This window comes from Pseudorca crassidens, chromosome 1 (assembly GCF_039906515.1).
Source record: "Pseudorca crassidens isolate mPseCra1 chromosome 1, mPseCra1.hap1, whole genome shotgun sequence".
In the NCBI taxonomy this organism is placed as follows: domain Eukaryota; kingdom Metazoa; phylum Chordata; class Mammalia; order Artiodactyla; family Delphinidae; genus Pseudorca; species Pseudorca crassidens.
In genome coordinates this window covers 15633932-15646567 of record NC_090296.1, presented here as the reverse complement: position 1 = coordinate 15646567, position 12636 = coordinate 15633932, and the positions used below count along the sequence as shown (strand labels likewise).

The 12636-nt window shown below is 38.1% G+C and overlaps 1 protein-coding gene across 4 annotated transcripts in view; it reads left to right on the top strand.

The window, feature by feature from the left end:
- The window catches only part of TTC8 (tetratricopeptide repeat domain 8), a 51026-nt gene extending 40487 nt beyond the window's left edge, over positions 1–10539 (top strand). For 3 of the 4 annotated variants that reach the window (XM_067728306.1, XM_067728295.1, XM_067728314.1), the window contains 5 exons: positions 2764–2903; positions 4250–4424; positions 4738–4860; positions 7644–7727; positions 9911–10539. In XM_067728306.1, coding sequence (XP_067584407.1) covers positions 2764–2903; positions 4250–4424; positions 4738–4860; positions 7644–7727; positions 9911–10027 — 639 coding nt within the window. In that variant the 3' untranslated portion in view covers positions 10028–10539. The other variant, XM_067728324.1, reaches the window with a different exon arrangement.
- Positions 10540–12636: the final 2097 nt, after the last annotated feature.

Sequence of the window (12636 nt, the reverse complement as noted above, 5' to 3'; positions counted from 1 at the left end):
TTCCCTTTTCTCCACATCCTTGCCAGCATTTGTTAGTTATGGTCTTTTTGATGACAGCCATTCTGACAGGTGTAAGGTGATATCTCATTGTGGCTTTAATTTGCATTTCTTTGATGATTAATGATATTGAGCATCTTTTCATGTGTATGTTGGCCATCTGAATGTCCTCTTTGGAAAAATATCAATTCAGGTCTTCTGCCCATTTTTTAATTGGGTTGTTTATTTTTTGATGTTGAATTGTATGAGCTGTTTATATATTTTGGATACTAACCATTTATCAGTCATATGAGTTGCATATATTTTCTCCCATTCATTAGGTTGTCTTTTCATTCTGTCAGTGGTTTCCTTTGCTGTGCAAAAGCTTTTAAGTCTATTTAGGTCCCATTTGCTTATTTTTCCTTTTATTTCCTTTGCTTTAGGACAGCGGCTCCCCACCTTTTTGGCACCAGGGACCAGTTTTGTGGAAGATAATTTTTCCAAAGATGGGGGCGGGGGGTGTTTCAGGTGGTAATGCGAGTGATGGGGAGCAATGGGGAGCTGCAGATGAACCTTTGCTCGCTCGCCCACTGCTCACCTCCTGCTATGTGGAGCAGTTCCTAACAGGCCACGGACCGATACTGGTCCATGGCCTGGGGATTGGGGACCCCTGCTTTAGGAGACAGATCCAAAAAAATATTGCTATGATATATGTCAAAGAGTGTTCTGCCTATGTTTTCTCCTAGGAGTTTTATGGTTTCTGGTGTTACATTTAGGTCTTTAATCCATTTTGAGTTTATTTTTGAATATGGTGTGAAAAAATGTTCTAATTTCATTCTTTTACATGTAACTGTCCAGTTTTCTCAGCACCACTTATTGAAGAGACTGTCTTTTCTTCATTGTATATTCTTGCCTCCTTTGTGGTAGATTAATTGACCATAAGTACCTGGTTTTATTTCTGGGCTCTCTATTCTGTTCCATTGATCTATATGTCTGTCTGGTTTTATGCCAGCACCATACTGGTTTTGTTTGTTTGTTGTTGTTGTTTTTGGCTGCACCGTGCAGCTTGTGGGATTTCCCTGACCAGGGATCCAGGGATTGAACCCGGGCCACCACAGTGAAAGCCCAGAATCCCAATCACTAGGCCACCAGGGAAGTCCACCATACTGTTTTCATTACTGTAGCTTTGTAGTATAGTCTGAAGTATGATTCCTCCAGCTCTGTTCTTCTTTCTTAAGATTGTTTTGGCTGTTCAGGGTCTTCTGTGTCTCCATACAAATTTTAAAATTACTTTTTCTAGTTCTGTGAAAAATGCCATTGCTATTTTGATAGGGATTGCATCAAACCTGTCGATTGCCTTGGGTAGTATAGTCATTTTAACAGTATTGATTCTTCCAATCCAAGAACATAGTATATCTTTCCATCTGTTTGTGTCGTCTTCAATTTCTTTCTTATGGTTTTCCAATTTCTTATAGTTTTCCAAGTATAGATCTTTTACCTCCTTTGATGGGTTTATTCCTAGTATTTTATTCTTTTTGTCACAATGGTAAATGGGATGTTTCTTTAATTTCTCTTTCTGATAGTTTGTTGTTAGTGTATAGAAATACAACAGATTTCTATGTATTAATTTTGTATTCTGTAATGTAACTGAATTCATTGATGAGCTCTAGTAGTTTTCTGGTGGTGTCTTGAGGAATTTCTATATATAGTCTCATGTCATCTGCAAACAGTGACAGTTTTACTTCTTCCTTTCCAATTTGGATTCCTTTTATTTCTTTTTCTTGTCTGGTTGCTGTGGCTAGGACTTCCAACTCTATGTTGAATAAAAGTGGTGAGAGTGGGCATCCTTGTCTTGTTCTTGATCTTAGAGGAAATGCAGAAATCTTCAACAAAATATTAACAAACCAAATCCAACAATACATTAAAAGGATCACACCATCATCAAATGAGATTTATCCCAGGGATGCAAGGATTTTTCAATATTCGCAAATCAATCAATGTGATACACCACATTAACAGCTTGAATACTAAAAACCATATGATCATCTCAATAGATGGCAGAAAAAACTTTTGAGAAAATTCAGCATCCATTTATGATAAAAACTCTCAAGAAAATGGGCATAGAGGAACATACCTCAACATAATAAAGTCCATATATGACAGACCCACAGCTAACATCATACTCAGTGGTGAAAAACTGAAAGAACTTCCTCTTAGATAGTTGTTCATTTGTTTGTCTTCCTACCAGATGTAACCTCCTTGAGGACAGTACAGCCGTCTTTCCGTATCCAGGGGGGATTGGTTCCAGGACCCCTTGGTTGCCAAAATCCATGGACGCTCAAGGCCCTTATATAAAATGGCATAGGATTTGCATATAACCTACCCACATCCGTCTGTATACTTTAAATCATCTCTAGATTGCTTATAATACCTAATACAATGTAAATGCTATATAACTAGCTATAAATACAATGTAAATGCTATATAAATACTTGCTAGTGCAGCAAATTCAAGTTTTGCTTTTTGGAATTTTCTGGAATTTTTTTCTGAAAATTTTTGATCTGTGGCTTGTTGAAATCGTGGTTACAGAACCTGCAGATACACAGGGCTGACTGTAATTTTATCTTATTGTTCACATTGTGTCCCCAGGGCCTAGAACAGAGTCTGACATATGGTAGGCTCTTAATAAATATTTAATTGAATAAAATAATCTAAACCAGTCAGAATAAAAATAATTTCTTGTCCAGTATTAATACAGTATTGCTCTTCTGTCTTGATGGAGAATAGGAAATGAACAATATTTCATCAGCCACTGAATACTACAAAGAGGTTTTGAAACAGGACAATACTCATGTGGAAGCCATTGCATGCATTGGAAGCAACCATTTTTACTCTGATCAACCAGAAGTAGCTCTCCGGTTTTACAGGTGCACTTTACATTCAATTTGTAGAACTGCTTTCCTATGAAATAGTGATGCAACAGTAATAAAGATGGGATGAAAATGTAGACAAATAATGTTTAGGCCACGTCTATATGAGACTAAAAATTCAAGCACCCAGATGTTTTATGAATATTAAAGCTATATCTAATAATTTGGAAATGCACAAGTATTTGGCATCTTGCAGAAACACACCTGGATAATTGCCTGAGTTTTAAACACCTTGTCATTGTATAAATTGGCCGTTTTGTTATCCGCCAATAACAGGTTAACAGTTCCTAGAAGCACTTCCACATCACTGCCTCCATTAATACCACTGTACGTAATATCAAGACCCTGAAGGTTAAATAGTAATGTGATTTGCAAAGAGCAGTGGGCCCCAGGCCCTAATCCTGATGAGGACCTTAAACAGGATTCCGGTTTTGTGAAGTATTGTCAACTCTTGTCCAAATATTTTTTCAAAATCTAAAATTATTCTCACTGGTTCTTTGAACACGTACTTATTTTATCTTATAGATGGTTCCTGAAATTAATTTTTTAATTATGATTTCCTCTTTAGCCCCTGGGTAGTATACAAGGAGATAACTGGCAGCTGACAAGAGTTCTTTCCAAATATATGTTGAAGCATAAAACAATAATATGAATGTAGCCTGTGCACATACAGCTGACTCCACTCGCCTACCCCCACAGTGGCTCATGGGTTCCTTGGGGCAGCTGGGGTGATTTTCATATGCTTATTTGAACTCTCATCCTTTGGGATTAATGACACATAGAAGCAAAATGAGGTTCTTGAGCTGCAGTGTGAAAGCTAAGTGGATAATATGGGGATCCTCTGACAATCTTGTCTTCCTGAGTAGAAGCTCATCGGAGGTCGTTAGATGCAGCTAAACCACACAATACAAATAACCAAAAACAGCATCCAACTCAGCTGAAAACTTGGCGGTAAATGCTAAACACAGGCCTCAAATTTGACTAGAAGCTCTTAGAAATTTACCTACAAGCACCAAAGCTGTATGAGGCAAAAATGTGTGGGTTTTACTTTATGTGACTATTTATTGATTATTTTGACTCTCTAACAAAGCTTTTGGGGAAAAAAAAAGTGATGTAAGTTATTTCTGACCTTGCCTCTGGATGCATTTCCTATGACTAGTACCATTACAAAAGACATGCTTTTGTATTTGCTCTAAAATATTTTTCATTTACTATAATACTTTATGTTCTTTGGAGGGTATTAAAAATTATAAAGTGAATTCATTTCTAACTTTGTAAAAAATATGTCTTAATATTTATAAAGTTGGTCTGACACCAAACTATGTGTGCTCTTTTTCCAAAAGGCGACTCCTGCAGATGGGTGTCTATAACTGCCAGCTTTTTAACAACGTGGGGCTCTGTTGCTTCTATGCCCAGCAGTATGATATGACTCTGACCTCATTTGAACGTGCCCTTTCTCTGGCTGAAAATGAAGAAGAGATAGCTGACGTCTGGTACAACTTGGGACATGTAGCTGTGGTATGTTGTTTCTGTAATATAATTTCTGTAATAGAGAAGATAGCCACATGTTAGTTTGAAGAAGTTTTCAGATATTGGAAATCTAGGTTTGGTTACAGCCTTTGTAGCAATTTGGAGATTGCTAGGGGTCACTGCAGCTCACTTTATCTTCTTAGGTTAAATCCTCTTATGTACAATTCACACTTGACTCCTGTGTTGGTACTATGTTGTTTATTCTGTGGTGGCCACAAGATTTGTATGAGGAAAGGAGGACGGAGGTGGCAGGGGGAAGTGAATGGATTTGTGTGTACGAGTTTGTGCTTTTCTTTTGTAGGGAATAGGAGATACAAATCTGGCCCATCAGTGCTTCAGGCTGGCTCTGGTCAACAACAATAACCACGCAGAGGCCTACAACAACCTGGCCGTGCTGGAGATGCGGAAGGGCCATGTCGAACAGGTCAGTGAACTACTGGGTTACTGTGGACAGTCTTCTTTCTTCAAAGAAAAGCTGTCACGTGCAGCTCTCTTTACGTTACAATTTTAAAATGAGCTCTGGAGTCTGACTGGCCTGGGTTTGATCCCAGCTCTGTCACATGTTAGCAGTGTGACCTTGGACAAGTTACTTAACCTTTCAGTATCCAAAATAGAGCACTTGATTTTATTAGGACAAATCTGCTCCTCCCTAGGCTTCCCTATCTTCGTGAACTGTTCCACCACTCACACCGCCCCCCATCCGCCATCCAGCTGCTCAAGCCAAAATCCTAGGACCCACCCTCGAAACCTGTCTTTTCTGAGTGCCTTCCCTGCCACCCTTTGCCTCCGTGCTGTCCAGTGAGCCCTGTCAGTTCTACCCCCACCTCTTCAGTCCTCCCCTCCCGGCCCCCTTCTCCAAGCTGCTCTCATCTCCTGCCTGGGTGACTACAAGGGTCTCCTAGCTCTTGCTTTTGTTTCCACTTCCATCAGCAAGGAGTAGCACTCTATAATACATCTCCCTCAGAGCAGCCCAGAGCAGGGGTCCCCAACCCCTGGGCTGAAGCCTGTTAGGACCTGGGCGGCACAGCAGGAGGCGAGCGGCGGGCGAGCGAGCGGAAGCTTCCTCTGCCGCCCCGCATCGCTCCCCATCACCATCTGAACTGTGCCCCCCTCCCTCACCCCCGCCCGTGGAAAACCTGTCTTCCACAAAACCGGTCCCTGGTGCCAAAAAGGTTGGGGACCGCTGGCCTAGAGGATATTTTCAAAAAACAAGATTATTTATTACTACGTTGCTTAGCATTCTCCAAAGGCTTCTCCCTGCACTTGGAATAAAATTTGAACTTCAAACCTTAGCCTACGGGGCCCCACCTAATCTAGCCTCTGGGTCCTGCCAGACTGTATCTTTTGCCACTACTCCTTCACTACTGACTTCCAGAAACATTAGCTGCTTGCTACTGGGCAGTGCCTGTTCTTACTGTAGTGCCTTTGGAAAATACTTTCAGATCCTGAAATGACTCTTCTTTTTATCATTCAGGTCTTAGCTTAATTACCGCCCTTTTAGAAAGACCTGCTTGAACATCAGTCTAAAGGAGCCCTCAGGTGCTATCACATCTCCTACTATTCTTTTCTTCACAATACTTATCATTTTACTAGATATTTTCATCTTTATATGTAAAATGTAGAATGCTAGCTGCATGAAAGCAGGGGCCTTCTGTGTCTTCTAACTGCTATATTTTCAGTATCGAAAACATTGCCTGACACTCGGTAGGTGCTTAGTATTGGTGGAATTAGCGGATGATAAATAAAATAGGGTAATAACAGTACTGACCCGAAGGTGTGCTTGTGAAGATGAGCAGATTGTGCATGCAAAGCCCTTGGCGTAGTAAAAGCACATGATAGATGCTTAATAAATTTTATTATTATTACTGTTATTATTTACATAACAAGAAGTTTAAAATGCTGAATACACTCATACAATATTAATGGCAATCAACATCGATAGATATTACATTCTCTGTTTTACAGATGAAGAAACAGACTAGAGGAGGGTAAGTAACTACCCAAGGTCACAGACGTAGTGAGCAGCACGCCAGGATGTTAACCTCCAGCCTGGTCTCCTAAGCACGTTGATAAACTTAATAAAACAAGCAAAGAAACGTCACTGGATGCTGCCTTTGTTTCACAAAATTTTCCCAAAGTAAATAAGATGGATTTGTATTTTTTAAACAAAAACTAACTACTCTAAACTGGGAACTTGTTCTGTCATAGAACTTTGCCTGTGTCCATTTGAAGCAAGTGTTCTGTATGATTTTCTCTGTTTCCATGTTGGTGATTTTCTTTCCCTCCTACTTACTGTAGTTTCTCCAGCATACAATTGATTTGAAATGTTTTGGTGAAAGGTTTCATTATTATTAAAAATTATAGCTCAATTTAAAAAAAATAGCAAATCATAAAACAAAATTTAATATCCACTATCCTATTTAAACTATTATTTATTTTCCATTAAAAAAAGATAAAAGAATTTGTCCTCAGGGTCATACATAGAAGATTGGCTACAAGTTGAAAGGGTGTTCAGCAGCTTGGAATGCTGAGTTTGTGATCTTAACAATGAGTGTACGGGCATCTCGTGTCTCTCAGTGGTCTCTGCAATGTGTGATCCTTTGAGTCTAGAGGGGACAAAAAAATGATGTGAATTTTGTCTTTTGAGTACTTTAGAGAACAGAAAGCTTGTCATTTTCAGAGGCCTTCAGTTGTCATTTTCAGGTCAGCAGTATAATAAATGCTTGCTCAGTGTCATCCAGCACAGAAATTGGGGATTTGAATTTACAGTGGTTTTTTGGTGGTTTTTGTTGTTGCATTAGAGAACAGGTAATTAGAAGCCTACTGAATCAATCAACATCAACAAAAACTAGATTAATAAGACTTTTTAGCATTGAGAGCATTATTTTTCAGTTGTACATCATACTGAAATATAAACTTTGTAAGATCAGTGTTTCTCACATAACTTTTGGATTCCATCATTTTTTCCATATTTTGAAGCATTTTATTATTAATATAATTTTGGCAAGATATAGGTAGTTCCTGGTTATCAGTAAGTTGTATTTCATGAGGAATTCATCTTATTTATTACAGGGTTATGTTTATTAAAGTCCTATCCTGGGTAAAGTATTCTTTTACCAAAATAAACAAAAAAAATCACAAATACAGTGCTAATATATGCTCATATAGCTTTGGTTTCTCTTTTCTTTCCTTTTTTTTTTAACACAGGCAAGAGCACTGTTACAAACTGCTTCATCTTTAGCACCCCACATGTATGAACCGCATTTTAATTTTGCAACAGTTTCTGATAAGGTATTCTCTTTCTTTGTCAATTTATCATCTGACCTGTTTGTTTTTATTTCTTGCTTTTAAAACAATGTGCAGTTAAATAAGGACATTCTACCCATAACTTCCTGAGAGATTATTTTTTTCAACACTTAATTATTATGTACACATATGTCTTCACTTCGAGGGACAGTTTAATACACTTTAAGTATATTTATCACTGAATATTAGCTAAACTTAACACCATTATAGATTGCAGAAGAATTATTTTATGTTTTCAGATATGACATTTAATCATTGAAAAACTATTCATTAACTCCTGGTTTGGGAAGGATTTAGTAATTAGCGTTTGCAGCAAGGAAATCCTGTATATCATTTGTAGGTCATATTGCCATCAAGTCTGGCATGATGCTGTAAAATTAGGGATATTAGTGAAAGCTGTTTTAGCTATGAACAATATGGGGAAAATGCAACCATCGATACTGTGTTACAAGTCAGTTAACATCCAAGAGCTAAAAGGAATCGTGTGCCATTTTAACAATAAGAGGAAACAAACAAAAGTCATCTAATAACTTTGACTTGGAAACCTTACTTTAACATGGAAGGTGAGTTTTGAGGATAAGGAAATGGCTAAAAATGTTTGCTGATGTAAAGACTCTTTATAGACCAAAAGACATTATAAAAATCATTTTTCATAGCATGAATGTGAAGTCATTTGCACTTTCATTTCTGTTTTGAAAATAAAATAAGCTGTTATTCATAAGTTGTCATTTTTGAGTGCGTGTTAAGTGCTGGCCACTGTTCCAGGTGCTCTCTGAACCGCTAATTCTCTCAACAACCCTGCGATGTAGGTAACACTTACCTCCCCTACTCATTTTTTCATACAACTGATGTTTCATTTGTTGAGCCTCTGCTACGTACCAGGCACTGTTGTCGGCACAGAGGATGTTAGCAATGAGTAAAACAGAAACCTCTACCTCGTGCAGCTTATATTCTAATGGAACCCAGGGCTTCTGGAACTTAGAAGACTTCCCTGGAGTCCCATGGCAGAATTCATGCCCAGCTCCCAAGGATTCCCACATATTTTCCACTGCACTGTGCTGCCACTTAGTTAAACCACAAAGAAGCCTTGATTACTTTCTTTCAGGACGATTATTACATTTTAATAATATATAATGCAAATGAAATATTTCTTTAAGCCAAAGGCTACATTTCCATAAGAGAAAACTGCATGTTGAAAAGAAATGCTATGATTTAAAAAAGGAAACTTACGTTTTTAATTCATATGCATGTTACCAAAAAACTACCAGAAGTGAATGATCTAGATTTGTTTTGTTTTTTTTGGTGTGTACACACTAAAAAGCTTTCTCTTTGTAGAAATGTATACATGAATCACGATACATTCAGATGGATTTGGTTACTGTGTGTGTTTTCCTTGGGGACTGGACTTTAACACAAAGTTTATTGAAAATCAGATATGTTGGGCTTCCCTGGTGGCGCAGTGGTTGAGAGTCCGCCTGCCGATGCAGGGGACACGGGTTCATGCCCCGGTCCGGGAGGATCCCACATGCCGCAGAGTGGCTAAGCCCGTGAGCCATGGCCGCTGAGCCTGCGTGTCCGGAGCCTGTGCTCCGCTATGGGAGAGGCCACAACAGTGAGAGGCCCGCGTACCGCAAAAAAAAAAAAGAAAAGAAAATCAGATATGTCCTTTATAAACTTTTAAAACCAGGTTATCTGCCCAACATTACTGTGTTAGCAACCATTTAAAAGCTCCCAGAGCATGTTATTGTATCTTAAATACAATAGTTTTTACTTGAATTTTCTGTCTAAAAGATAATACCCTAATCAAAATATGTCATTGTCTGTGGTACATTACAAATAGTTTTCTTACCGAGCTGGCTGTTTTAGCATGCAGACATCAGTTTATTTTTATGATAACTATCAGTGACAGGAAAAGAAAACACAGGTTTATGAATTCATAACTAGACAACTGTAATAGAGCAGAAATTATTTATTAATTGGTTATTTTACTTTTCTCATGTTTTTTCAAGATTGAGTTGTAATCTAGGTGAAAAAAATTTTAAATAGAAGTAGCACAATCAAGCAATTCACCTTGGGTTTCTACATTGTGCAGATACTATATGTCTTTTTTTTTTTTTTTTTTCTGGTTCTCATTCTGTGGTCTTATTCTGGTCTGGTCTTTCTTACAGATGGGAGATCTACAGAGGAGCTACATTGCTGCTCAAAAGTCTGAAGCAGCATTTCCAGATCACGTGGACACTCAACATTTAATTAAGCAGTTAAAGCAGCATTTTGCTATGCTCTGAGTTTTCCTCAGACTAAAGATATTCTTAGGGAGGAACATTATGCAAGGGAAAAAGTAGTGTATATATATGTGTAGTACAGACCTGTGCTTGATATTAGTGAAGGTGACATAAGGAAATCTAAACCAGAATGTTTAAAACTTCATAATAATAACTTTATAAGATAATGTTATAAGAGACAGGATTTAAGCATTTGTAAGCAGATTATGAAACCTCCCACATTATATGGTAGATGTTTGTTTATAATGTTTACAAAACATTTCCATGAATTTCCTCAAATTTTTATAAATGCACATTTTTAATGTCCTGGCCATTAGCTATCATGTAGCTTAAGAGGTCTGAAATCTGCCTTTAAAATTGCACTTTTATGACTAAAAGTGTATACACTTATCCTTGGTAGAGACTTTAGAGATTAAAATTTGTACTTAAAGCTATTTTTTATCAAATGCTTTGTGAGACACTCTACTCTTTCTTATATATTATGCTTTAAAATAAATGTGTATAAAACACCATCATTCCGTTATTTTTCAGGAGTTTTTATTTCAGTCATCTCAGTTAAAAAAAGTTTTCCAGAAGTCCAGGAGTCTTAGAAATCAAGTCTTTATTCTAATTTTATTTGAAATGATGTGCGATCAATTTTGCTTTTTCCTGAGAAGCTATTTATGGGCTATCATGTTGTCAATATAAGAATATCAGGATTAGAAATGGAGTCATAGGCCAGAAGTCCCCTGTGGTCAGCCCTGAGAAGGCTAGGCTGGACCCAATACTGTGCGTTGTAAAATCCTAGACAGGCTCTCCTCTCCAGTATTTAGTGGAATTCTCATTGAGGTGTTCATACAACAAAATGCGTTAAAGGGCCAAGGCCACTCACATTCGTATTTTGGGCTTTGGGCTCTATCTATGTTACTTTACCTTTTTTTAACTTTATGAAAACTATTTTGCAGGTATTCATTTGTTTCTGTTCAGATTATACAAATAGTACTACTTAGCTGACAGAACACAAAAAATGTGAATTCAAGGAATAGACTGTTTGAGGCTGGAAGTAATTTCAGAGACTATGTAGATGAATCTCTCCATGGGACAGGAGGAGGCCACGCCCAGAGTCACACTGCTGGTTGGTAAGGCTGGAAACAAGACCTGCTCCTGCACTTCAGACTTGAACCTCCCCTGGTTCTCCATGATACGCCAGTGCTTGTTCAGCTTGCGAGAATTTCCTCAAGCACTATCAGATTTCCTAACACTGTATGCAATATTTAGGTTCAAATTTTATATTGTGAATTATTTTCTTAGTTAATTTAAAATAAGAACTAATAACAGTGGCTAGCGTTTACTGAGGATGTTGTATGTACCCAGCACTGTTCTGGAGCACTTGATATGGAGTAATTCATTTAATTCCCATTGCAGTCCTATGAAATGCTGTTACTCCCATTTTACTCATGAAAAAAATGAGGCACAGAGGCACAGTCAAATTACGTGCCCAAATTCTAAAGCTATTAAATGGCGGAGCTGGGATTCAAATGCACATTTAATACAGTGGGTAAGAGCACATACTCGGGAGCCAAATGCACATTATAAAGGAATGGGTATAAGGGTAACAGCAGATTTCTGTGTGGCCCTGGAGTATGTGTTCTTAACTACTATGTCAAATCTCCTCTTAGTGTTTCTCCTGTAAATAAAGCTACTATTGTTTAAAATGAATGTTACATGCATTAGTAAAGTTGAATTATAAGGGACTATTAACACAGCAAAAAAATTAATGAGCCAGCATTCCTAAGGTGATACGGAGAGATTTTTGTCTTGAATTTATGTTAATTCAATGTGAACACCAATGCAAAGAATGAGTCAGGATGGCTAAGGGCAGAATGATGACATAACACTGCATCAGAAGCTACATATATTTTGTAGCAAAATTATTTCTGGACCGTATAACTTCTGGCTTCTGTGCCAACGTTTCTATATCAGGAAGGTTAACAATTGTCTTCTACCATGATTAAAAAAGTGTTCTATCCATATATAAATTGTTCAGCTGAAACTAACATTATTGAGCTTCCAGCTGATGAAAACGAGATATGGCAAGAAGGCTGCCTACAATGAATAATTGCCGAGGTTAGACGTTCTTCCTTTTCAAAAGGGTCATATCTGAACCAGTTCCCTATGGTACTACTGTTGTGTTACATTTCTGAATGGTATTTCCCTGCATCAGAGCACCCATCAGGATATAATTTATGGCCTAGAAATAGGAAAATTAATAAAGATAACACGTTACTATAGTTTCCACCACCAACTCTTTATTAATATGAGGGATTTTTAAAAAAATTTTATTTATTTATTTTTGGCTGCATTGGGTCTTCGTTGCTGCGTGCAGACTTTCTCTTGTTGCGGCAAGTGGGGGCTACTCTTTGTTACGGTGCGCAGGCTTCTCATTGTGGTGGCTTCTATTGTTGTGGAGCACGGGCTCTAGGTGCGCGGGCTTCAGTAGTTGTGGCTCGCGGGCTTAGTTGCTCCACAGCATGTGGGATCTTCCCGGACCGAGGCTCGAACCCGTGTCCCCTGCATTGGCAGGCGGATTCTTAACCACTGCACCACCAGGGAAGACCAATATCAGGGATTTT